Below are 24,059 nucleotides of genomic sequence, written 5' to 3'. Positions count from 1 at the left end.
TTCATAGAACCTCTCCTTCACATCGTCTGTGTTCGTCATCGTGGGTGCATAGGCACTGATGAGTGTGGCAGAGTGTTTTCCTGGAAGAGGCAGGCGCAGCGTCATCAAGCGGTCACTGACACCTTTGGGAAGTGCAGCCAGCTTACTGACCAAGTTGGATTTAATGGCAAAGCAAACTCCTGCCTCACGCCGCTCTGCTTCAGTGCGGCCTATCCAGAAGAACGTATAGCCAGCACCAGTCTCTGTCAACGGTCCCCCGTCCAGCTAGACGTGTCTCGCAGATAGCAGCGATCTGGATGCCGTACCGGTCCAGCTCTCTGGCGATCAGGGCAGTTCTCCTCTCAGGTCTTGATAGGTCACCAGCCCTATCAAGAAGTGTGCGCACATTCCATGCGCCAAGGGTGATCGGTGTCACCTTTTTCTTTTTTCCTTGTTTCTTACCGCTGGTAATGGGACTCCTGCCAGCTGCGGCTAGCTGGCCAGGAAGAGGTGAGGCTGGCAATTTTTGGGGCACCTTTTCTAGCCCGTTCCTCATGCCAGGCGGTAGGCAGTGCATTCCTAAAGAGGGCTGCCTAGTCGCTCGGGGGGCTGCCGAAGTCCAGTGCTGCCTCAGTCATTGGACAGCTACCCTATGGCTCGAGCCGCCTGCGTGCGAGTTTGTGACTATGGCTTCCAGTGAAGTCCACACCTGCCACTTGGCCACGTGCCCGACGCCGCAGGACTTGGGTGAGGGTGGGGGAGATTGTGGGGGTTGTGTGTGTGTGAAGTCATGACTTGCGCGGTGCATTGGATTTAAGTGAGGGTGGGTTGCGCAGCGCCGACCTCACTCTCTCGCCCGAGTCCACCTGTATCCAGTGGCAAGACACAGTCGAGACGGCTGGAGATGGATCCAGGTGCAGTGGATGGCCTGGACACATTATAGCATAACACATCCAGCCCGTAGCGCTCCACAGAGCCTGCTGGTGTCGCCATTCAGCCCGTTGAACCTCTGAGGGTTTCTTCCGCGCAGTCAGCCGAGAATCAGTCTTCTATCCCAGTGTGCTGGCTAGGCTAGGCACCACGGGAAGTGCCATACAGGCATGCAGGAGGACCAGGACGATCAGTAGGGATATTTCCTTAGCTAGAGGACTCTTGCTGAGGTAAGGTGCTACCTTTCTACAGCCTGCGGTTGTAGTTTAACGTCATACCCAGGACATTTATATTTACATCATACACATATACATTTATATTTACATCATACACACATACATTTATATTTACATCACACATACATACATTTTACATACATCATGCATACAAACATTTATATTCATATACATACAAACATATAAAACAAACTGTGTCAGAGTCACCTACTGTTAGCATTTAATGGATTGTTTTTACTCATTTAAACTGTTCAGCGATTTCCACTTGAGTTATACAGGAGACTACGCCGTGGTAGTTGAATTTCCTATAGGTTAACTTCTTGGTTATTGTGAAAATTTTATCCATTTAATGTCTTTATAAACCCTCCACACGCAACTCGTCCACAGCTTCCACACACACATATAAACACTTCCTACACTCTTCAAACAGTTCATAACCTCTAAAAGCTACATCATTTGAATGAGTACTCAAATGTAGTCAACGGTACATTGAAAGTAGGCCAGTAAGTGAATGAGTACTCAAATGTACTCAACGGTACATTGAAGTAGGTCAGTAAGTGAATGAGTACTCAAATGTACTCAATGGTACATTGAAAGTAGGTCAGTAAGTTAATGAGTACTCAAATGTACTCAACGGTACATTGAAAGTAGGTCAGTAAGTTAATGAGTACTCAAATGTACTCAACGGTACATTGAAAGTAGGCCAGTAAGTGAATGAGTACTCAAATGTACTCAACGGTACATTGAAGTAAGTCAGTAAGTGAATGAGCGCTCAGATGTACTCAACGGTACATTGAAAGTAGGTCAGTAAGTGAATGAGTACTTAAATGTACTCAACGGTACATTGGAGTAGGTAAGTAAGTGAATGAGCGCTCAGATGTACTCAACGGTACATTGAAAGTAGGTCAGTTAGTGAACTACGACGTGGCGCAGGAACCCTCTGTGGGTATCTCTATTCTAACACTGCTGGTAGATGCTTTGACCATTCTTCTCTTCAAAGGATGTTCAGTCAACAATAACATCTTATGACATAGTCTACAATATGAATTAGTACATAACATTCATTGACTATCACCAATCACCAGGATCAATTAGAAGTGTACAATTAGGCCACCCTTTTCAGACCAGTACGTGACGTATATTTAGTCTCCATGTGCTTGTTTTCTGTGTATTACTTTTTGCAATGTATTCTTCTTCTTCCTTTCTTTCACCCAGGAAGTGAACATCATTTAAACATGATCAACTATCATTAAAAGCCATGGAGCAGTGGTAGGATTAAATCCAAGCTTTGATTTTTCCTACTCCTTCTCAAGTATGTTGCAAATGGAACCACATGATGAACCATTACTGGAACTTGTTAACATGTCTGAAAATGCATGTTAAACCTTTATTTTTAGATTTAAGGTCTTCTATTGTTATAATCATGAACACTTGCTTAAAGGCCTACTGAAAGCCACTTCTAGCGACCACGCAGTCAATTTGTTTAATGAACAATGGAGACTGCAAAGAAGAAAGTTGTAGGTGGGATCGCTGTATTAGCGGCTGGCTGTAGCAACACAACCAGGAGGACTTTGACTTGGATAGCAGACGCGCTATCCGACGCTAGCCGCCGACCGCATTGACGATCGGGTGAAGTCCTTCGTCGCTCCGTTGATCGCTGGAACGCAGGTGAGCACGGGTGTTGATGAGCAGATGAGGGCTGGCTGGCGTAGGTGGATAGCTAATGTTTTTAGCATAGCTCTGTGAGGTCCCGTTGCTAAGTTAGCTTCAATGGCGTCGTTAGCAACAGCATTGTTAAGCTTCGCCAGGCTGGAAAGCATTAACCGTGTAGTTACATGTCCATGGTTTAATAGTATTGTTGATCTTCTGTTTATCCTTCCAGTCAGGGGTTTATTTATTTTGTTTCTATCTGCAGTTAAGCCCGATGCTATCACGTTAGCTCCGTAGCTAAAGTGCTTCGCCGATGTATTGTCGTGGAGATAAAAGTCACTGTGAATGTCCATTTGGCGTTCTCGACTCTCATTTTCAAGAGGATATAGTATCCCAGGTGGTTTAAAATACAAATCCGTGATCCACAATAGAAAAAGGAGAAAGTGTGGAATCCAATGAGCCAGCTTGTACCTAAGTTACGGTCAGAGTGAAAAAAGATGCGTCCTGCACTGCACTCTAGTCCTTCAGTCTCACGTTCCTCATCCACAAATCTTTCATCCTGGCTCAAATTAATGGGGTAATTGTCGCTTTCTCGGTCCGAATCGCTCTCGCTGCTGGTGTAAACAACGGGGAATTGTGAGGAGCCTTTCAACCTGTGACGTCACGCTACTTCCTGTACAGGCAAGGCTTTTTTATCAGAGACCAAAAGTTGCGAACTTTATCGTCAATGTTCTCTACTAAATCCTTTCAGCAAAAATATGGCAATATCGCGAAATGATCAAGTATGACACATAGAATGGATCTGCTATCCCCGTTTAAATAAAAACAATTCATTTCAGTAGGCCTTTAAAGCACATTTAAAATGTTGTATTTAACCTAGAAAAAGCCTAATGGATTTGTGAGAGATGACAAACTGTTTCTGCACTAGAAGAACATGAGCACCTCATCCTTCGATGCTTGGTGGTTTTACCAAACGACACGCTTCTTGGTTGCATTGTTTACCACCAGTACCATCTCCTTAAAAAACATTTCATGCCTCTCTTGTAGGATCTTGTTACATTTAGGAGTTTAACAATGCAGCAAATATTTATTTTATAGGTTTATGAATATATTTGAACACTTTTGCTTAATTCCTATCACAGTTCAGTAAGTGTTCACGACAGTAAATGTTCCATCCTATAACACGGGGAATGTATTCATATGAACAATAGGAGTGTAATCCTGGTTTGTTCCTAAACATTCTCCTAATCCTGGAGCCCCTCCTGGTGTCAGCAGTTGGTCCAGGCCACCATGTTACAATCTAAACATTCTCCTGATCCTAGAGCCCCTCCTGGTGTCAGCAGTTGGTCCAGGCCACCATGTTACAATCTAAACATTCTCCTGATCCTAGAGCCCCTCCTGGTGTCAGCAGTTGGTCCAGGCCACCATGTTACAATCTCTCACCCCTCTAGGCTCTTACTGAGTTAGTCTGCCTGAGCAAGCTCGGACTTCATGTGTGTGCTGGAGAGAGGGCGAGCAAGAGAGAGAGGGAGGCAGTGCCAATGCAAGTGTGAAACCGTGACAGAGAAACCTAGAAGGACCGGCCAGAGTGAGGAGCACAAAGACAAGGTGCTGGATGGTGGAGATGCAATGACTCCATGACTGTGTTGCATTACTTCATCATGTCATCAAAAGGCTCGAGCAACCACAACAAACGTCTGGCATGTGAGTAACTCATAACATGTTTTCTGTCTGCTTAATACTCTGTTCCTAAACAGATGGCTTACTATAAGTTCACAAATGCAATGTGCAATATTATGTGCAATAATTCCTAGACTTTTGAATTCAAATTGATCAGGGAACAAATAACTCTCCTTGTTTTTGTGCTTAATGTATTACAAATATTAAACCACAAATACAAACAATATCTATCAAAGACTACTCACTCTGCGAGAGACACATCTTTTTGATTTGGCTTTTACTTCATATTGATTAACTTTATTCTATTCATTTTACTTTACTTTTTATATTATTTGCTGTGCAATATTTTATTTAGTTCTATTTATTTGTTACACATTTACTGTATATTTATTTATTTACTAACTTGTTTTCTTATATTTTTATATTTATACTTATATTTATATTTTGTACTCAGCCATTTGTTCAAATGTGTGCATATGCATGTGCGGTCATCTGTGTATTGTTTTAAGTCTGTAAAGCACTTTGTGATGCATTTCTTGTATGTGTGACAAGCACTTTATCAATCAAATTTCATTGATTGACACATTGTGATCAATACATAATTACATCATATTCCCCCAATTTCACATTTGTTGTTCATCTTGTGTGACTTTCTAAAAATAACTACATGAATGTCGAATAAACAGACAATGTCAAATCCGTATGCCTTGCTCAAGAGCAACAGTTAAGTGCAACTACGTCCTGGAGTCTGGCTGCAAGGTCGGACCATTGTCTTGCTTTCTGAGTGAACACCTCACAGGTGTTCTCCTGTCAACTAAAGCATTGCCCTTTTGTAAGAACTATCCATCCATTTCCTACCACTTGTCTCTCTGCGGGCTCTGGAGCCTATCCCAGCTACACTCGGGCGAAAGGCAGGTACACCCTGGACAAGTGACCACGTCATGACAGGGCCAACACCGACAGACAGACAACATTCACACATTAGGGACCATTGAGTGCCTATCAGGTGCATGTCTTTGGAGGGGGGAGGAGCCTATCCCCAGGTAAAAGTCTTTGGAGGGGGGAGTGGCCTATCCCCAGGTAAAAGTATTTGAAAGTGGGAGGGGCCTATCCCCAGGTAAAAGTCTTTGGAGGGGGGAGTGGCCTATCCCCAGGTAAAAGTATTTGAAAGTGGGAGGGGCCTATCCCCAGGTAAAAGTCATTGGAGGTGGGAGGGGCTTATGGAGGTCAATCTTCTGGTGCATGTCTTTAGGTGGAAGAAAGCTAGCCATGCTAATGCTGGAATACTCCATGTGAGCTGGGTGGAGACAGAGTGGAGTGGGAGTGGGTGTCAGTGGGGAACACCGGAGGTCATCGTGCATTTAGACCTAGTGAAGAGCTCTAATGGCTTTGGTAATATGGATGTCCTGGGAATAGTGATCAGACAAGGTTGGAGATCAGAGCTGGTGGTGTTCTTGGGATCGAGACAAGTGACCGTATCAAATGAGAAGTATGATTAGAATATTATGTTTGTGTACAATTACAGTCAGTGTGTTTATCTTAAACTTCATTTTACACAATAAGGCATTTTTACCAAGCCTTTATTCTTGTATTTTTCTGGCTTTGCCACAATAACACCACTTTGTGACCTTAATACGTGACGATACTGTACTGTGGTGTTTTGATATCATTATATCCCTGTCGATGATTGCTGTGACGGATGTCTGATAGCTGTGCTTCATGTGGGGACTCTTATAGACAGTGGGTCTGTGTTTCCAGCTACTAGGAGTGTGGGTTCTTTGGTCGATAGTGTTTCTAGCTACTAGGAGTGTGGGGTCTAAGGTGGATAGTGTGTTTCCAGCTTCTGGGAGTGTGGGGTCTAAGGTGGATAGTGTGTTTACAGCTACTAGGAGTGTGGGGTCTTTGGTGGATAGTGTGTTTCTAGCTACTAGGAGTGTGGGGTCTAAGGTGGATAGTGTGTTTCCAACTACTAGGAGTGTGGGGTCTAAGGTGGATAGTGTGTTTCCAGCTACTAGGAGTGTGGGGTCTAAGGTGGATAGTGTGTTTCCATCTACTAGGAGTGTGGGGTCTTTGGTGGATAGTGTGTTTCCAGCTACTAGGAGTGTGGGGTCTTTGGTGAATAGTGTGTTTCCAGCTACTAGGAGTGTGGGGTCTAAGGTGGATAGTGTGTTTCCAACTACTAGGAGTGTGGGGTCTTTGGTGGATAGTGTGTTTCCAGCTACTAGGAGTGTGGGGTCTTTGGTGAATAGTGTGTTTCCAGCTACTAGGAGTGTGGGGTCTTTGGTGAATAGTGTGTTTCCAGCTACTAGGAGTGTGGGGTCTTTGGTGAATAGTGTGTTTCCAGCTACTAGGAGTGTGGGGTCTAAGGTGGATAGTGTGTTTCCATCTACTAGGAGTGTGGGGTCTTTGGTGGATAGTGTGTTTCCAGCTTCTGGGAGTGTGGGGTCTTTGGTGGATAGTGTGTTTCCAGCTACTAGGAGTGTGGGGTCTTTGGTGGATAGTGTGTTTCCAGCTACTAGGAGTGTGGGGTATAAGGTGGATAGTGTGTTTCCAGCTACTAGGAGTGTGGGGTCTAAGGTGGATAGTGTGTTTCCAGCTACTAGGAGTGTGGGGTCTAAGGTGGATAGTGTGTTTCCAGCTACTATGAGTGTGGGGTCTAAGGTGGATAGTGTGTTTCCAGCTACTAGGAGTGTGGGGTCTTTGGTGGATAGTGTGTTTCCAGCTACTAGGAGTGTGGGGTCTTTGGTGGATAGTGTGTTTCCAGCTACTAGGAGTGTGGGGTCTAATGTGGATAGTGTGTTTCCAGCTACTAGGAGTGTGGGGTCTAAGGTGGATAGTGTGTTTCCAGCTTCTGGGAGTGTGGGGTCTAATGTGGATAGTGTGTTTCCAGCTACTAGGAGTGTGGGGTCTAAGGTGGATAGTGTGTTTCCAGCTACTAGGAGTGTGGGGTCTAAGGTGGATAGTGTGTTTCCAGCTACTAGGAGTGTGGGGTCTTTGGTGGATAGTGTGTTTCCAGCTACTAGGAGTGTGGGGTCTAATGTGGATAGTGTGTTTCCAGCTACTAGGAGTGTGGGGTCTTTGGTGGATAGTGTGTTTCCAGCTACTAGGAGTGTGGGGTCTTTGGTGAATAGTGTGTTTCCAGCAACTAGGAGTGTGGGGTCTAAGGTGGATAGTGTGTTTCCAGCTACTAGGAGTGTGGGGTCTAAGGTGGATAGTGTGTTTCCAGCTACTAGGAGTGTGGGGTCTAAGGTGGATAGTGTGTTTCCAGCTACTAGGAGTGTGGGGTCTAATGTGGATAGTGTGTTTCCAGCTCCTAGGAGTGTGGGGTCTAAGGTGGATAGTGTGTTTCCAGCTACTAGGAGTGTGGGGTCTAAGGTGGATAGTGTGTTTCCAGCTACTAGGAGTGTGGGGTCTAAGGTGGATAGTGTGTTTCCAGCTACTAGGAGTGTGGGGTATAATGTGGATAGTGTGTTTCCAGCCAGTAGGAGTGTGGGGTCTAAGGTGGATAGTGTGTTTCTAGCTACTAGGAGTGTGGGGTCTTTGGTGGATAGTGTGTTTCCAGCTACTAGGAGTGTGGGGTCTAATGTGGATAGTGTGTTTCCAGCTACTAGGAGTGTGGGGTCTAATGTGGATAGTGTGTTTCCAGCCAGTAGGAGTGTGGGGTCTAAGGTGGATAGTGTGTTTCCAGCTACTAGGAGTGTGGGGTCTAATGTGGATAGTGTGTTTCCAGCCAGTAGGAGTGTGGGGTCTAAGGTGGATAGTGTGTTTCCAGCTACTAGGAGTGTGGGGTCTAATGTGGATAGTGTGTTTCCAGCTACTAGGAGTGTGGGGTCTAATGTGGATAGTGTGTTTCCAGCCAGTAGGAGTGTGGGGTCTAAGGTGGATAGTGTGTTTCCAGCTACTAGGAGTGTGGGGTCTAATGTGGATAGTGTGTTTCCAGCTACTAGGAGTGTGGGGTCTAAGGTGGATAGTGTGTTTCCAGCTTCTGGGAGTGTGGGGTCTAATGTGGATAGTGTGTTTCCAGCTACTAGGAGTGTGGGGTCTAATGTGGATAGTGTGTTTCCAGCTACTAGGAGTGTGGGGTCTAAGGTGGATAGTGTGTTTCCAGCTACTAGGAGTGTGGGGTCTTTGGTGGATAGTGTGTTTCCAGCTACTAGGAGTGTGGGGTCCAAGGTGGCTGTGGTGTAGTGATGTCACACATAAATGATTTAGGCCTGATGGACTGCTGTGGCCAACAGAGGCCAGTGATTGGCTAATATCAGTACTAGCTAAAGATGATGAGACCTTCCACTGCACCATCACCAGACCCCAAGGGAGAAATAGAAGCTGCAGGTTGTTAAGGCAGGATGATAGATGATGACTACTCATGCAGTGCAAGTACTTTTACTTTCTCTCTCAAATACACACTTTTCTGTGAAGACACTAAGGTGATCATGGGATTTATTTCCCCTCGTCACAAGGGGTTTGAAAGCCATACCATGTGACTCTTTACTTCAATGGCAACATTTGTTCTCGGCTTCCAGCGTGGTTCCCGTCTCTTGATAAATGACTGCAGCGTTAAAACGACACATGATGCTGAAGGTTTTCATCCCAGAGAGTGTAGTCAGAGACAGCAGGGAGAAACCACTACACCTAAGGGAGAAGCACCGTAATGCACAGACACACTTATGAAACGGTGGGTGAGGCCCCTGGAGTCAAACATCATCCTTAATGCAAGAGGTTGACATCTTGAGTTCCTCTGCATTACAAACTGCTGACAGCATAATTAGAATACATGCTTGAATAGACATAAACAATATCTTGATGTGGCATTGAAATGTTGTATTATTCTGAATGTGGATCATCTGAGTCTTGCACACCATTGTAGCATTGACTTCTCATCACTGACACCTAGCTGTGCAATGATGTCACTACAATGTAAATGTGCATGTTTACGTTGTAGTGACATCATTTACATTTACAATGTATATGTGTACATTTACATTGTAGTGACATCATTTACATTTACATTTACAATGTAAATGTAATGTGCACATTTACATTGTAGTGGCATCATATACATTTACAGTGTAAATGTCAATGTAAATGATGTCACTACAATGTAAATGTGCACATTTACATTGTAGTGGTGTCATATACATTTACGATGTAAATGTCAATGTAAATGATGTCACTACAATGTAAGTGTGCACATTTATATTGTAGTGACATCACTTACATTTACAATGGAAATGTGCATGTTTCAATTGTAGTGACGTCATTTACATTGTAAATGGAAATGTGTATGTTTCAATTGTACTGACATCATTTACATTTACAATGTAAATGTGCACATTTACATTGTAGTGAAATGTAAATGTGCACTTTTACATTGTAGTCACATCATTTACAATGTGAATGTGCACATTTTCATTGTAGTGACATTTACAATTACAATGTAAATGTCCACGTGTATATTGTAGTGACATCATTTACATTTACAATGGTAGTGACATCATTTACATTTACAATTTAAATGTGCACATTTTCATTGTAGTGACATCATTTACATTTACAATGGTAGTGACATCATTTACATTTACAATTTAAATGTGCACATTTTCATTGTAGTGACATCATTTACATTTACAATGGTAGTGACATCATTTAGGGGTGGGGTTACCCACATATGCGGTCCTCTCCAAGGTTTCTCAGTCATTCACATTGACGTCCCACTGGGGTGAGTTTTCCTTGCCCGTATGTGGGCTCTGTACCGAGGATGTCGTTGTGGCTTGTGCAGCCCTTTGAGACACTTGTGATTTAGGGCTATATAGATAAACATTGATTGATGATTGATTGATTTACGTTTACAATGTAAATGTGCACATTTCCATTGTAGTGACATCATTGCACAGCTTGTGTTGCACAATGTGAGGCAAAGAAATGATATTTCTGTGGAGGCTGCCAAGCAAAGGTCTGCCCTGCAATTGGCTGTAAGAGTGACAGACTTGATCAGCATTATATAAGAGCAAGCCCGAGGTTATTGTGAGTCAGTGTGGCTTTCTGGGAAGTTGTAGTTGTCCTTGTCACAGATCACAAGTGTCATGGAATCTTCCCCACAGTTGATCATCTCATACATGCAACATTTGTCTAAGTAGTATTTTTGATTTTGTTGCATCCTCAACAGGCCCGGTTTGCCGCAGAAGGAGGGCCAATTATGATTATAGTTGTATTCTTTCAACTTTTAATAACATTTTTTTTGCAGTGTTTTGTTTGACAAAATCATTTTGTGAAGATCTGTCACTTCACTTCTGTTTGTGTTTCCTTGTGTTGTGTTTATTTCCTGTCAGCGCTCATATTTGATTTCCATTTCCTGCATGTCTCCCTGAGTGCTTGTTCGCCTCACCTGGCCTCGATTGGCAGCCCGGCACACCTGGTTGCAGTTGCCAATCAGGCTGCTATTTAAGTCTGCCTCGCCTGCTCAGTGCTCGAGGATTGTGATTATGTTGAGAACCGTTACACGCACGACTGCGTCCTCCTTGTTTAAGTATAATACAAACTCTTACCTGCTCGTTAGTGATGGGTTGATGAGGCCTCATGAAGCGTTTCGACACATTGCAAAACTGTATTGATACTGTGTCGATACTGTGTCACTAAATACTGACATCTGCTGGACATTAAAAATCCCTACAGGCAACCTATGGACCGACTCAACTGACACTGATTTTATGACCTAGTATATACAATAATATAAACCAAGTCATTGTATTTCATTTAGGATTATTCAATATCTTCATTTAAATAAAATATATATTTTTATCTTTTTTAGATACAGTCAAATAATGTGAACATGTATCATGACTAGGATGGTAGAAGGTGGGGATTGAACCCCAGTAACCGATTGCTGGCACGGCCACGCTACCAACTTCGCCACGCCGTCATTCCTGTACCTTCTCTAGTAACAGTAGTGATGGGTCCTGCAACACAGATGCATAGGCGCATGCGTCGAGCTCATAGAGCGAAACCCTGTGTCGGTGCGCGTACCGCTTTTAGAAAGTCACGTGACCGATCATGAGCTGCTTTGGTCACGTGACCGATACGCGAACTGTATCGCACTGACGCCTCCTCTGTGCCCTGTGACCAACATTCCCTCCAAGGTGCGCGCCTGCGCAATTGCGCAGTGCTCAAGCGTCCTCCGCGCACACCGTGCGCCGCACAGCCAATATGTGCCGCGCACCAAATCAAACCCATCTGAATTCTAAACAAAATAAACACATTTATTCTGTGTAATTTTGAAATGCAACTTTGAGTGACAGTGACAACAAGCGGCCCTAACGGTGTTCGTCAACAACACGCATTGCGCCGCTTCCTAATAAACAGTTTGACGCGCAGGCATCAGTGCGATACAGTTCATGAGCGGTCACGTGACCAGAACAGCTCATGAGCGGTCACGTGACCAAAACAGCTCGTGTTCGGTCACGTGACTTTCTAAAAGCGATACGCGCACCGACACAGGGTATCGCTCTATGAGCTCGACGCATGCGCCGATGCATCGGTGTTGCCGGACCCATCACTACTGCTCGTCAACCTCCTGTTTCCTGCATCTTGGGGTCACAACTACTGCAGCCATGTGGGTTCATGACACGTTTTATGGTAGAGCAATGATAGGAATATATAATAAATATAATGAAAAATCAATCTGCATAATACAGTACATCATGATGTCAATAAAAGTCAAGATGGAAAATTGTAGAACAAGCACAACTACAAATGTAAAAGTATTTAATTGATTTCAAAACATGAAACATTTCTCAAAAAACAAAATCCATATTCTAATAGTCCGACCTTTAAAAGAGCAAATCAAAATAGGGATGCACCCAACAAAAACAGTTATTTGTCAGATTTACAAATTGCAATATTGCATTTACAGTATATGTTTCTTTTCCCAGTCCTCCATCGGTGCGTTTACATACACATGTGACCTGTGCTGGCAAAATGAGTCACAATGAGGACATTTTAAAAACGGAGTTATTGTTATTTACACATTCTCTATCTAAAGACCTTCAAAATTATATATGGTTTGTTGGAATCGGACAGAAAATGACCGAGTTACATCCGATTGAAGTCGACCAAGTTTGAGGGTCCGTTTTGAGAAAAACCAGCTTAAAGTTTACTGTTCCAGAACAGAATGTTCCAAAACAAAACTCCATAGCAACCATACCTTCAAAGTCCTTGTAGCAACACCAACATTGGTACAATTAAAGTCAAATCCCATGTCTAAAGGAAAAATATATATTCAACTCTATTGAAAACGGTTATGTACAAAAATGTCAACACTGTTATGTCACCGTTTTTTTGTTCACTGGTCAGTTTGTCAGCTGGTCAGCTGTCCGTAATATTCCTGACCAGCAGCACTAAGAAGATTCGCCAGTGAATTTAGCGCACTTGCAACCGCCTGTGGAAATAGTGTCAAAGCGCTTTGAGTACCTTGAAGGTAGACACACGCTGTACAAGTATAACCCATTTAGCATTTAGTAAAAGCAATATCTAATAACGTGTTTATTTGCATGGCATCAGTGTGACAATATACTGTACCTTTCATCCATTTGTCTGATTTGTATAAACTACCTGAAATGTGGTGGAAACACAAGTTAATAGGAACCTTTATTTCCAGGAACTAGAGGATCCTGGAAATTAAAGTTGCTGAAATGTTGTTGATTAGCCTATTTTCATGACGAATAGGTGAATTTTGTTTGACAAATGTAGAAAAGTGTGTTTTTCAGCTAAATATACAATATTAAGTATCATTTCACAGCATTCATGTTTACAGTTCATAATGTGAGAAAGAAGAAAGAAATGCAAGATGCAGATTAATAAAATGGTTTTATTTCATTAAGTGTATGTGAACTTGTGGATAGCAACATTGTGTGCATGTTTGTTTTGGTTGAAATACGCTTTTAGGGAAAATGTTACCATTTAGTAAAAGAGGCTTTGTGATGATGGACTACACGGCGCTGAAGCTACTCAGGGACACCTTTGACAATTACCACTAGGGGTCAGTATGATACAGAGAGCCTATCCGTTCTTCCAATGTCAATAAGTTGAAAGTCACAAGGAAGCTTGGGAGTCGTTGGGTAAGCGCTACCTGTCAATCACAGGGCTGATACAAAAAGAGACAGAAAACATTAAATGCTTGAACAATTGAGTCATTACTGGAGCTGACATATTTTGTTGTTACTTTGTTGACAATGGCAGCAGAGAACCCACACACGCATTCAATAAATGTGAAACAGAGATAAGGACCAGAACCTTAGTCAAACGTCTGTGCTGTTAAGCAGAAGGCTTGCAGAGTACCTTTGAAGGGGCAGAAACCCTGTGAAATATACACACTGCATCATGGGACTGTTCTTGCAGCTTCATTCAAGATTCTGGCAGTCCAAATGTGTTGCATGATTTGTATGTGCTTTCACTGCAGCTCCATAGCAGCTATGTATTTAGGAACACAACTCCAGGGGAATTTGAAGAACAGAGTTTCTGGTTTCTGTTGTTTAGCTGAGACAGACAAGTCCCAAAGACTGTTGGACAACGATTCAGCACAGCATCTGAAGCTGAAGGACAGACAACTCTTTTTTGAAGAAGTCTACCATCAGGATGTGAACAACTACCTTCCTTCAGCTCACCTGCAGATAGACAGCAGAAAACGTGAGTGACAGCTGCAACTCCGACTTTGCCTTTAGAGACTAGACTTGAGTTTGAATAAGATTTACCATATTAGAAGCAACTGATGTGCTGTACATAGTTTTATATCTCTTGTCCACAGCAACGCTTTTAAGAGAACAATTTCCTGCCAACATTTTGGGTCTTTTTAAAATAAGCCACATATTGTTACGATTACACATCACTGCCGGAGGGCCGCATTAAAGCACAGGCTTACCTGGGCTGAAGCCCATGGGCCCCCGCTTTTTATGGCTGAGTACCTTGTTTTTGTCCTACTACTCCGAGCAGGGCGCAATTTGTGTGAAGTCCAGAAAACTACGTCTGGGCCAAAACCCCCTCGACCCCCACTAAATTAATGCGGCCCTGGGTGTAACCCTAAGAAGCCGAGACAGAAGAGGGTGTGCAGGAAAAAGAGTAATTAATGAATAATAGTCCAACAGGGAATTGCAGCTAGCTGGGAATGCTATGAAGCCTGGACGCAGCACTGACATGTGTAAGGCAAGGAAACAATAAATGATCCAGCCCCACCTTATAAGGAGTCGCTAAGAAACTTCACGGTACCTGATCCGATTGCAGCTTCCGCCTTCCTGGTCACTGCGGTTGTGTCCTTGGGCACATTGCCCTTTAGGTTGCCTCACCAACTGGTGGCCGAACCAATCCAGCGAAAATACAGTCCTGAGTGCTAAACTATGACTGTCCACTGCTCCTCCAGAGTATGGATCTAATCCAGAGACTACATTTTGCTAAGCATACATTGTACATGTGACTATGAAGATGTAAGTGAGGTTGGATTACATACCCTTCTGATTAGTAATCAGCGAGTCTCCTGATCGCTAATCAGAGGCAGGTGTGTACAATCAGTGCTCATATCAAAAAGGAGGCAAAACAGGAAGGAGGGAGCGCTGAAACGGAAATAAACGCTAAATAGCGTAAAATCAAGATAGAAAGTCAAACATGGAATGGCAGGTCACAACATAACACTATTTGTGTGTGCAGCCCCCATGGGAAGTATCTCATCTATGGAGGTGAACGTGGATGTGCTGGAGCAAATGGACCTGATGGATGTTTCTGACCAAGAGGTCCTGGATGTGTTCCTCAACTCAGGCTCAGGAGCAGACGAGGGAGCGCTTGCTGGTTTGTGTTTGCTTTTATTTTCCTAAATGTAGAACTGAGTACATTCAGCTGCGATCAGGTAGCCACTTATCCAGGGTGTACCCTGCCTTGTGCCTGAGTGCAGCTGGGATAGGCTTCAGCCCCCCGCGATCCCAAAATGGACAAGCGGTAGAAAATGGTTGGATGGGTTACATTAAGACTGAAGTCGAAGGCTGCAATTTAACTGCTTCTGTGGTAAATAAGGAATAACAGAACGCTGGCACCAGTGTGTACAATTTCAAAACCCAAACTTTACGTATACCCTGTTGAGTTCAAAATAATTGCTGCTGTCCCAAAACTATTTTTTACTGCAAAACAGACTTGGCCGCTGACCGTACCTAAAGTTAAAGTACCAATGATTGTCAGACACACACCAGGTGTGGTGAAATTAACCTCTGCATTTGACCCATCACCCTGTTTTTGTGGGATGCAGAAAATACAAAGAACTAATGCAGATTTACAAAGATCTACGAAGCTTTCTGTTCTCATAATGATGCATGTGTAGCTGTCCAAATATTGACAAAGGGCAGAAAGTGAGTGACCCCTTCAAGACCACCAACTTGTGTGTGCATACATGCAATGTGAAACAACCATTGTTTTAGTCCTTGTTTCTGGGGAAGAACTCAATCAATCAATGTTTATTTATATAGCCCTAAATCACAAGTGTCTCAAAGGGCTGTACAAGCCACAACGACATTCTCGGTACAGAGCCCACATACGGGCAAGGAAAAACTCACCCCAGTGGGATGTCGGTGAATGACTATGAGAAACCTTGGAGAGGACCGTATATGTGGGTAACCCCCCCCCCCCCCCCCCCCTCTAGGGGAGACCGAAAGTAATGGATGTCGAGTGGGTCTGACATAACATTGTGAAAGTCCAGTCCACAGTGGATCCAACACATCAGCGAGAGTCCAGTCCACAGCGGGGCCAACAGGAAACCATCCCGAGCGGAGATGGGTCAGCAGCGCAGAGATGTCCCCAACCGATGCACAGGCTAGTGGTCCACCCGGGGTCCCGACTCTGGACAGCCAGCACTTCATCCATGGCCACCGGACCTATGCAACTCCCCCTCGCAAGGGACAGGGGAGAAGAGGAGAGAAGAAAAGAAACGGCAGATCAACTGGTCTAAAAAGGGGGTCTATTTAAAGGCTAGATTATACAAATGAGTTTTAAGATGGGACTTAAATGCTTCTACTGAGGTAGCATCTCTAACTTTTCCCGGGAGGGCATTCCAGAGTACTGGAGCCCGAATAGAAAACGCTCTATAGCCCGCAGACTTTTTTTTGGCTCTGGGAATCACTAATAAGCCGGAGTTCTTTGAACGCAGATTTCTTGTCGGGACATATGGTACAATACAATCGGCGAGATAGGCTGGAGCTAAACCGTGTAGTATTTTATACGTAAGTAGTAAAACCTTAAAGTCGCATCTTAAGTGCACAGGAAGCCAGTGCAGGTGAGCCAGTATAGGTATATATATATATATGTATATAAAGGTATATACAGTATAGGCGTAATATGATCAAACTTTCTTGTTTTTGTCAAAAGTCTAGCAGCCGCATTTTGTACCAACTGTAATCTTTTAATGCTAGACATAGGGAGGCCAGAAAATAATATGTTACAGTAATCGAGACGAGACGTAACGAACGCATGAATAATGATCTCAGCGTCGCTAGTGGACAAGATGGAACAAATTCTAGCGATATTACGGAGATGAAAGAAGGCCGTTTTAGTAACACTCTTAATGTGTGACTCAAACGAGAGAGTTGGGTGGAAGATAATACCCAGATTCTTTACCGAGTCGCCTTGTGTAATTGTTTGGTTGTCAAATGTTAGGGTGGTATTATTAAATAGATGTCGGTGTCTAGCAGGACCGATAATCAGCATTTCCGTTTTCTTAGCGTTGAGTTGCAAAAAGTTAGCGGACATCCATTGTTTAATTTCATTAAGACACGCCTCCAGCTGACTACAGTCCGGCGTGTTGGTCAGCTTTAGGGGAATGTAGAGTTGGGTGTCATCAGCATAACAGTGAAAGCTAACACCGTACTTGCGTATGATGTCACCTAGCGGCAGCATGTAAATACTAAAGAGTGCAGGGCCAAGAACCGAACCCTGGGGAACTCCGCACGTTACCTTGACATAGTCCGAGGTCACATTGTTATGGGAGACGCACTGCATCCTGTCAGTAAGATAAGAGTTAAACCAAGACAAGGCTAAGTCTGACATACCAATACGTGTTTTGATACGCTCTAATAAAATATTATGATCAACAGTATCGAAAGCGGCGCTAAGATCAAGAAGCAGCAACATAGATGACGCATCAGAATCCATCGTTAGCAATAGATCATTAGTCATTTTTGCGAGGGCTGTCTCCGTAGAGTGATTTGCCCTGAAACCGGATTGAAAAGGTTCACAGATATTGTTAGTCACTAAGTGTTCATTTAGCTGCTGTGAACAATTTTTTCGAGAATTTTGGAAATAAACGGAAGGTGGGAGACCGGTCGGTAGTTTACCATGAGGTCAGGATCGAGGTTAGGTCTTTTGAGTAGAGGATGAATAACCGCTTTTTTGAATGCTAGGGGAACAGTGCCGGAGGAAAGTGATAAGTTTATAATATTTAACACTGATGGACCTAATAATACAAACAGTTCCTTGATAAGTTTCCCAGGAAGTGGGTCAAGTAAACATGTTGTTTGTTTTATCCCACTTACACGCTGTAATAATTCCTCTAATGTTATTTCATCAAAAATAGAGAGACTATTTTGGAGGGCAGTGTCCGTCGTATATACAGTCGTATCTGTGTTAATAGAACCCAGTTGTGGCTGGGATGCATTGTCTTTAATCTCTTTTCTAATGACTTCAATTTTCTTATTAAAGAAATTCATAAAGTCATCTGCTGAGTGGGTGGAGCTACTGGGAGAAGTCCCTTGTTGGGTTAGCGATGCTACTGTACTAAACAGAAATTTAGGATCATTTTTGTTGAGGCGGATGAGATTTGAGTAGTATTTAGCTTTAGCTAAGGTAAGCATGCGTTTATAAGTTATTAAACTATCACTCCATGCTTGATGGAAAACCTCAAGTTTAGTCGCGCGCCATTTGCGTTCCAGTTTTCTACATGATAATTTATGAGCTCTAATTTCTTCTGTAAACCATGGGGTGCGCCTTTTAGGGGCCCTTTTTTGCTTTAGCGGTGCTATACTATCAATAATTTCGCGCAAGGCATCGTCAAAGTTGTTAGTGAGGTTATCAATAGAGCCGACATAATTTGGGAATGGTGCCATTACCGAAGGCAGTAGGTCAGCAAGAGTCATCGTTGTGGTAGCATTAATGTTGCGGCCGCTATAGCAGTTATTATTATTATTAGCTTGTTGACAATGAGTCAAAACTTCAAATTTTATAAGGTAATGATCGGACATTACTTTAGTATATGGAAGTATCATAACTTTGGAAGTGGTGACACCCCTGACAAGCACTAGATCTATTGTATTACCCTTGCGATGCGTGGGTTCATGTATTATTTGTGTAAGACCACAGCTATCAATTATGGTTTGGAGCGCCACGCACTGAGGGTCCGATGGGGTATTCATATGGATATTAAAGTCCCCCATTATGATTATATTGTCGGCGTGCGTCACTAGATCAGCAACGAACTCTGAGAATTCACTGATAAAGTCCGAATAGGGCCCAGGGGGGCGGTAGATAACAGCCAGGTCGAGAGGTAGCGGTGTGACAGACCTCATAGTAAGCACCTCAAACGATTTATATTTATTACTTAGGTTAGGGGTAAGGTTGAAATTTTCATTGTGTATTAGTGCGACACCCCCTCCCCTTTTAAGAGGACGGGCAACATGCGCATTCGTATAGTTAGGAGGAGATGCCTCATTGAGCGCAAAAAATTTGTCTGGTTTGAGCCAGGTTTCGCTAAAACCAATGACGTTAAGATTGTTGTCTCTAATGACCTCATTAACTAATAACGCCTTGGGAGACAATGATCTTATGTTTAAAAAGCCCATATTATAGGTATTGGGCTGTTTTGACGAGTTTTTGTTAAGATTATCTGTAGTGGCAATATTAACAATGTTGCGTTTATTATGCGTAGTGCACTTTAAATAGTTTCGACCATATCTAGGAATTGATATGACGGGAAATTTCCGATTGTTTGCTTGGTGCTGCAATAGACTGGACATATCATAATTTGCCACCTCAGTAGAATGCATGTCCACCTCTGACACAGACACAACAGAAAAAACATTATGTGAATTGTGTATTATTCTAAGAGAATTGCTATGCGTACATGGATTATCCAGCCTGGCGCTGACTAGTTCTAGTTTAACTGACTCCTCACCCGGACTAACAGACATTGTAATTGCCTGTGACCGGGCTTGCTCTAGTGTAGTCAGTCAAGTGAGACTTAAATAGTAGTCTATGTTTCTAGACAGGATGATGGCGCCTTCCTGGTTAGGGTGAAGGCCGTCTCTCATCAGCAAGCCTGGTTTGCCCCAGAAAGAGGGCCAGTTATCAATAAACGTTAGTCCCTGTTGCCTACAGAAGCAAGGCAGCCACTTGTTAAGCGAGACTAATCTGCTATATCTCTCATCATTGCCTCTCGCAGGCAGGGGGCCAGAGACAATTACTCGATGCCTGGACATCTTTCTGGCGAGATCACAAGTCCTGGCTATGTTTCTCTTTGTAATCTCTGACTGTCTCATTCTAGTGTCATTGGAGCCAACGTGTACAACTATATTCGCATAATTAGTGGTGCGATTAGCCTGTCGTACGTGTTTACTAGGCCTGTTGCGAGTTAGCTCCCTAAGATTAGCTTCAATGTCAGGTGCTCTGATACACTTTACTGTGGCTGGTTTGCTAAGCTTTATGTTTCGGGTGATGGAGTCCCCTATGACTAAGGTGTGGTGCCCGGTAGACTGGGGTGTAGGACTAGCTAAAGAGCTAAATCTATTATGCGTCTCAACCGGTACACCGTAGCTTGTAGGCCGCTTAGGACTGCTACAAGCTGGGCTAGTTAGCTCGCTACAGCTAACGCTAGCAGATGTGTCCGCAGCATCTAAAGTTACGACATTACTCTGCTCTAACTGGCGGACACGGCCCTCTAGCAGAGCCAACCTCTCCGTGAGTATGGTGCAAGACGCGCAGGAAGCCATTACTCACAGTGTTTTCTGTCACCGAGTGAAGTTCCTGCTGTCCTCAGGGAAGTGGTCGCGGTCTGCGGGAGTAGCTTCCTACTTACCTTCTGACCGGCGCTGCCTTTCTCCGCGCCAGCTTAGCAGCTAGCTAGCTGAGGAAAGGGTGGTGGGACAGAGATCGGGTGATTTGCAAGTTAAATAGTACCACTAAATATGTTTGAGAAGTGATAAAGAAAGCTGTAGAACAATTAAAAACTACAGTCTTATATACAATACGAGACAGTACTTACTATCTGATTAGAGCATTTTGTGTCGTACGAAATTGGCTGAGTTCTGTATGAAAGGCACAGACAAATAAAGGACTGATATATATATATATATATATATATATATATATATATATATATATATATATATATATATATATATATATATATATATATATTGTACACTTCTGTGTGAAAGAAGCTGTGCATACTTGAGAAAATGTTTGCGTCTGTGAGAATAATCAGACATAACATTTTGAAGAAGGTTGAATTATGTAATTACGCAGTCCTGACAAAAGAGTTTTACATGCAGACTTAAAAACTGTTAAACTGACACCTTTGTGTTTTTGCTATCATCTCAGCTCATTTCAGCCACTGAATAATGACAGCGACTGTACCCAAAGAAAACTAAACCAGACAGAACACACCTTCTGAGCAGCTTCTCTTTACAGAGGTGGAGGACGACGATGAAGAAGCTGAGGTTGTCTACCGGGTGTGTCCACCTTTGCTACGGCAAAATGAAGTCCTCAACGGGTCCAAATCTCGTTTGTCGTCAACGTCATCGGGCTCCAGCGATACAAGTGGGGACGGAGCCGACACACCTGTGATCCAGTCAGATGACGAGGAAGTTCATGCCGACACCCAACTGCTGACCTCTGTTGCTCAGCCTAGGGATGAAGAAACAGAGGATGAAGAAGAGGAGCAAAGAGGCCCTGGTACTAAACCTTCACAAAGACTGAAGGAAAGATAAGCAGACAGGGTGAATAAAGGTCCAACATCTTCCTCTTACTGCCTCTCTTCATCTTCAGAGAAACCCCAGCATGGTCCACCTGCTCTTGTTTGTCCTTTGAATGTTAGTGTGCATGAATATATCTGCTCTTGTTTGTCCTTTGAATGTTAGTGTGCATGAATATACCTGCTCTTGTTTGTCCTTTGAATGTTAGTGTGCATGAATATATCTGCTCTTGTTTGTCCTTTGAATGTTAGTGTGCATGAATATATCTGCTCTTGTTTGTCCTTTGAATGTTAGTGTGCATGAATATATCTGCTCTTGTTTGTCCTTTGAATGTTAGTGTGCATGAATATATCTGCTCTTGTTTGTCCTTTGAATGTTAGTGTGCATGAATATATCTGCTCTTGTTTGTCCTTTGAATGTTAGTGTGCATGAATATATCTGCTCTTGTTTGTCCTTTGAATGTTAGTGTGCATGAATATACCTGCTCTTGTTTGTCCTTTGAATGTTAGTGTGCATGAATATATCTGCTCTTGTTTGTCCTTTGAATGTTAGTGTGCATGAATATATCTGCTCTTGTTTGTCCTTTGAATGTTAGTGTGCATGAATATACCTGCTCTTGTTTGTCCTTTGAATGTTAGTGTGCATGAATATATCTGCTCTTGTTTGTCCTTTGAATGTTAGTGTGCATGAATATACCTGCTCTTGTTTGTCCTTTGAATGTTAGTGTGCATGAATATATCTGCTCTTGTTTGTCCTTTGAATGTTAGTGTGCATGAATATACCTGCTCTTGTTTGTCCTTTGAATGTTAGTGTGCATGAATATATCTGCTCTTGTTTGTCCTTTGAATGTTAGTGTGCATGAATATACCTGCTCTTGTTTGTCCTTTGAATGTTAGTGTGCATGAATATACCTGCTCTTGTTTGTCCTTTGAATGTTAGTGTGCATGAATATATCTGCTCTTGTTTGTCCTTTGAATGTTAGTGTGCATGAATATATCTGCTCTTGTTTGTCCTTTGAATGTTAGTGTGCATGAATATATCTGCTCTTGTCCTCAGTTGAAGTGCTTTTTCCTTATTTCCTGACTAGTTAGGGTATACAGTTGTGATTTGTCCAACGCTTACACACCTAAATGTTGTGTTTGCTTACGGCCTCTTGCTTTGCTTTGTCTCCAGAGAAGGTACCAAGCAGCCATTTTGAACAAGAACGCTGCAGTGCTTCTTCACTTTGCACATTTCCTTCTCAATAAAAGATAAAAGCCATGAAATTTCAAGCAAAAAATAACCTTTTCAAGGTGTTGCAGGAGTGCCTAATGTAATGACCAAACTAAAGTCTTTTGAGTTCAAGCTTGACAAACATTTTGAGGGTTACTCTGGCTGAAACATTTCCGTTGTAGTAAAAGTTAACTTAATTTGCACGCTCTTCTTTTGTGTGCATGTGTAAAGTTGAACGTTAAAACTGTAATGTTTTGTAAGACTGAAATTAAAACACTTCCATGCTTAGGTTTTCCATGTTGTTATGGTGACTTTCTAACTTCCAGGAATCTTTGCTATGTCTGTGTAAATTACGGACGTCTTGAAAAATAGAAAAACTTTGGGCTTTTTCTGAGTAACTTCCAAAATCTTAACATAGATTGTTTTACCGATGTCACCTAAACTATATGATGGTAATTCTTTCAGAGTAAACACATCTCGTTGTTAAACTAAGGTTGCAAAAAGCATGACAAAGACCAGGTGCACTTGATGAATCATTGCATAAAAGACAAAACAACTTTCTTTTTTAAATGACTATTACCCATTATGAAGTAAAACAGAGAGAGCCAGGACAGACTTGTATGTATGCCTAATATGTACAGTGATGCCCTGCAGCCATAATCACATACAGTAGTTGTATGCATGTGTGTATGTGTATGTATGCCTAATATATACAGTGATGCCCTGCAGCCATAATCACATACAGTAGTTGTATGCATGTGTGTATGTGTATGTATGCCTAATATGTACAGTGATGCCCTGCAGCCATAATCACATACAGTAGTTGTATGTATGTGTGTATGTATGCCTAATATGTACAGTGATGCCCTGCAGCCATAATCACATACAGTAGCTGTATGTATGTGTGTATGTATGCCTAATATGTACAGTGATGCCCTGCAGCCATAATCACATACAGTAGTTGTATGCATGTGTGTATGTGTATGTATGCCTAATATGTACAGTGATGCCCTGCAGCCATAATCACATACAGTAGTTGTATGTATGTGTGTATGTATGCCTAATATGTACAGTGATGCCCTGCAGCCATAATCACATACAGTAGCTGTATGTATGTGTGTATGTGTATGTATGCCTAATATGTACAGTGATGCCCTGCAGCCATAATCACATACAGTAGTTGTATGTATGTGTGTATGTGTATGTATGCCTAATAAGTACAGTGATGCCCTGCAGCCATAATCACATACAGTAGTTGTATGTATGTGTATGTATGCCCAATATGTACAGTGATGCCCTGCAGCCATAATCACATACAGTAGTTGTATGTATGTATGTATGTATGTGTATGTATGCCTAATATGTACAGTGATGCCCTGCAGCC

General features: G+C 42.8%; 1 protein-coding gene across 1 annotated transcript; it reads left to right on the top strand.

Moving 5' to 3' along the window:
* Positions 1-1,102: 1,102 nt before the first annotated feature.
* Positions 1,103-21,622, top strand: LOC133653215 (dysbindin-like). The gene is made up of 5 exons (XM_062052284.1): positions 1,103-1,139; positions 4,247-4,499; positions 14,007-14,156; positions 15,168-15,305; positions 21,180-21,622. Exons 2-5 carry the CDS (start codon positions 4,433-4,435, stop codon positions 21,476-21,478), a joined length of 654 nt encoding a protein of 217 aa, XP_061908268.1. The 5' UTR covers positions 1,103-1,139; positions 4,247-4,432; the 3' UTR covers positions 21,479-21,622.
* Positions 21,623-24,059: the final 2,437 nt, after the last annotated feature.

This window comes from Entelurus aequoreus, linkage group LG07 (genome assembly GCF_033978785.1).
Source record: "Entelurus aequoreus isolate RoL-2023_Sb linkage group LG07, RoL_Eaeq_v1.1, whole genome shotgun sequence".
Lineage (NCBI taxonomy): Eukaryota > Metazoa > Chordata > Actinopteri > Syngnathiformes > Syngnathidae > Entelurus > Entelurus aequoreus.
The sequence above is the reverse complement of the archived record's forward strand: the minus strand, read 5'-3'. Positions and strand labels throughout refer to the sequence as shown.

Bases quoted from the DNA above. Each gene is read 5' to 3' on its own strand.
- LOC133653215 (XM_062052284.1), top strand. From the start codon at position 4,433: ATGACTGTGTTGCATTACTTCATCATGTCATCAAAAGGCTCGAGCAAC. The intron at 4,500-14,006 runs GTGAGTAACTCA...TCTGTTGTTTAG, and splicing joins CCACAACAAACGTCTGGCAT to CTGAGACAGACAAGTCCCAA. The intron at 14,157-15,167 runs GTGAGTGACAGC...TTGTGTGTGCAG, and splicing joins GCAGATAGACAGCAGAAAAC to CCCCCATGGGAAGTATCTCA.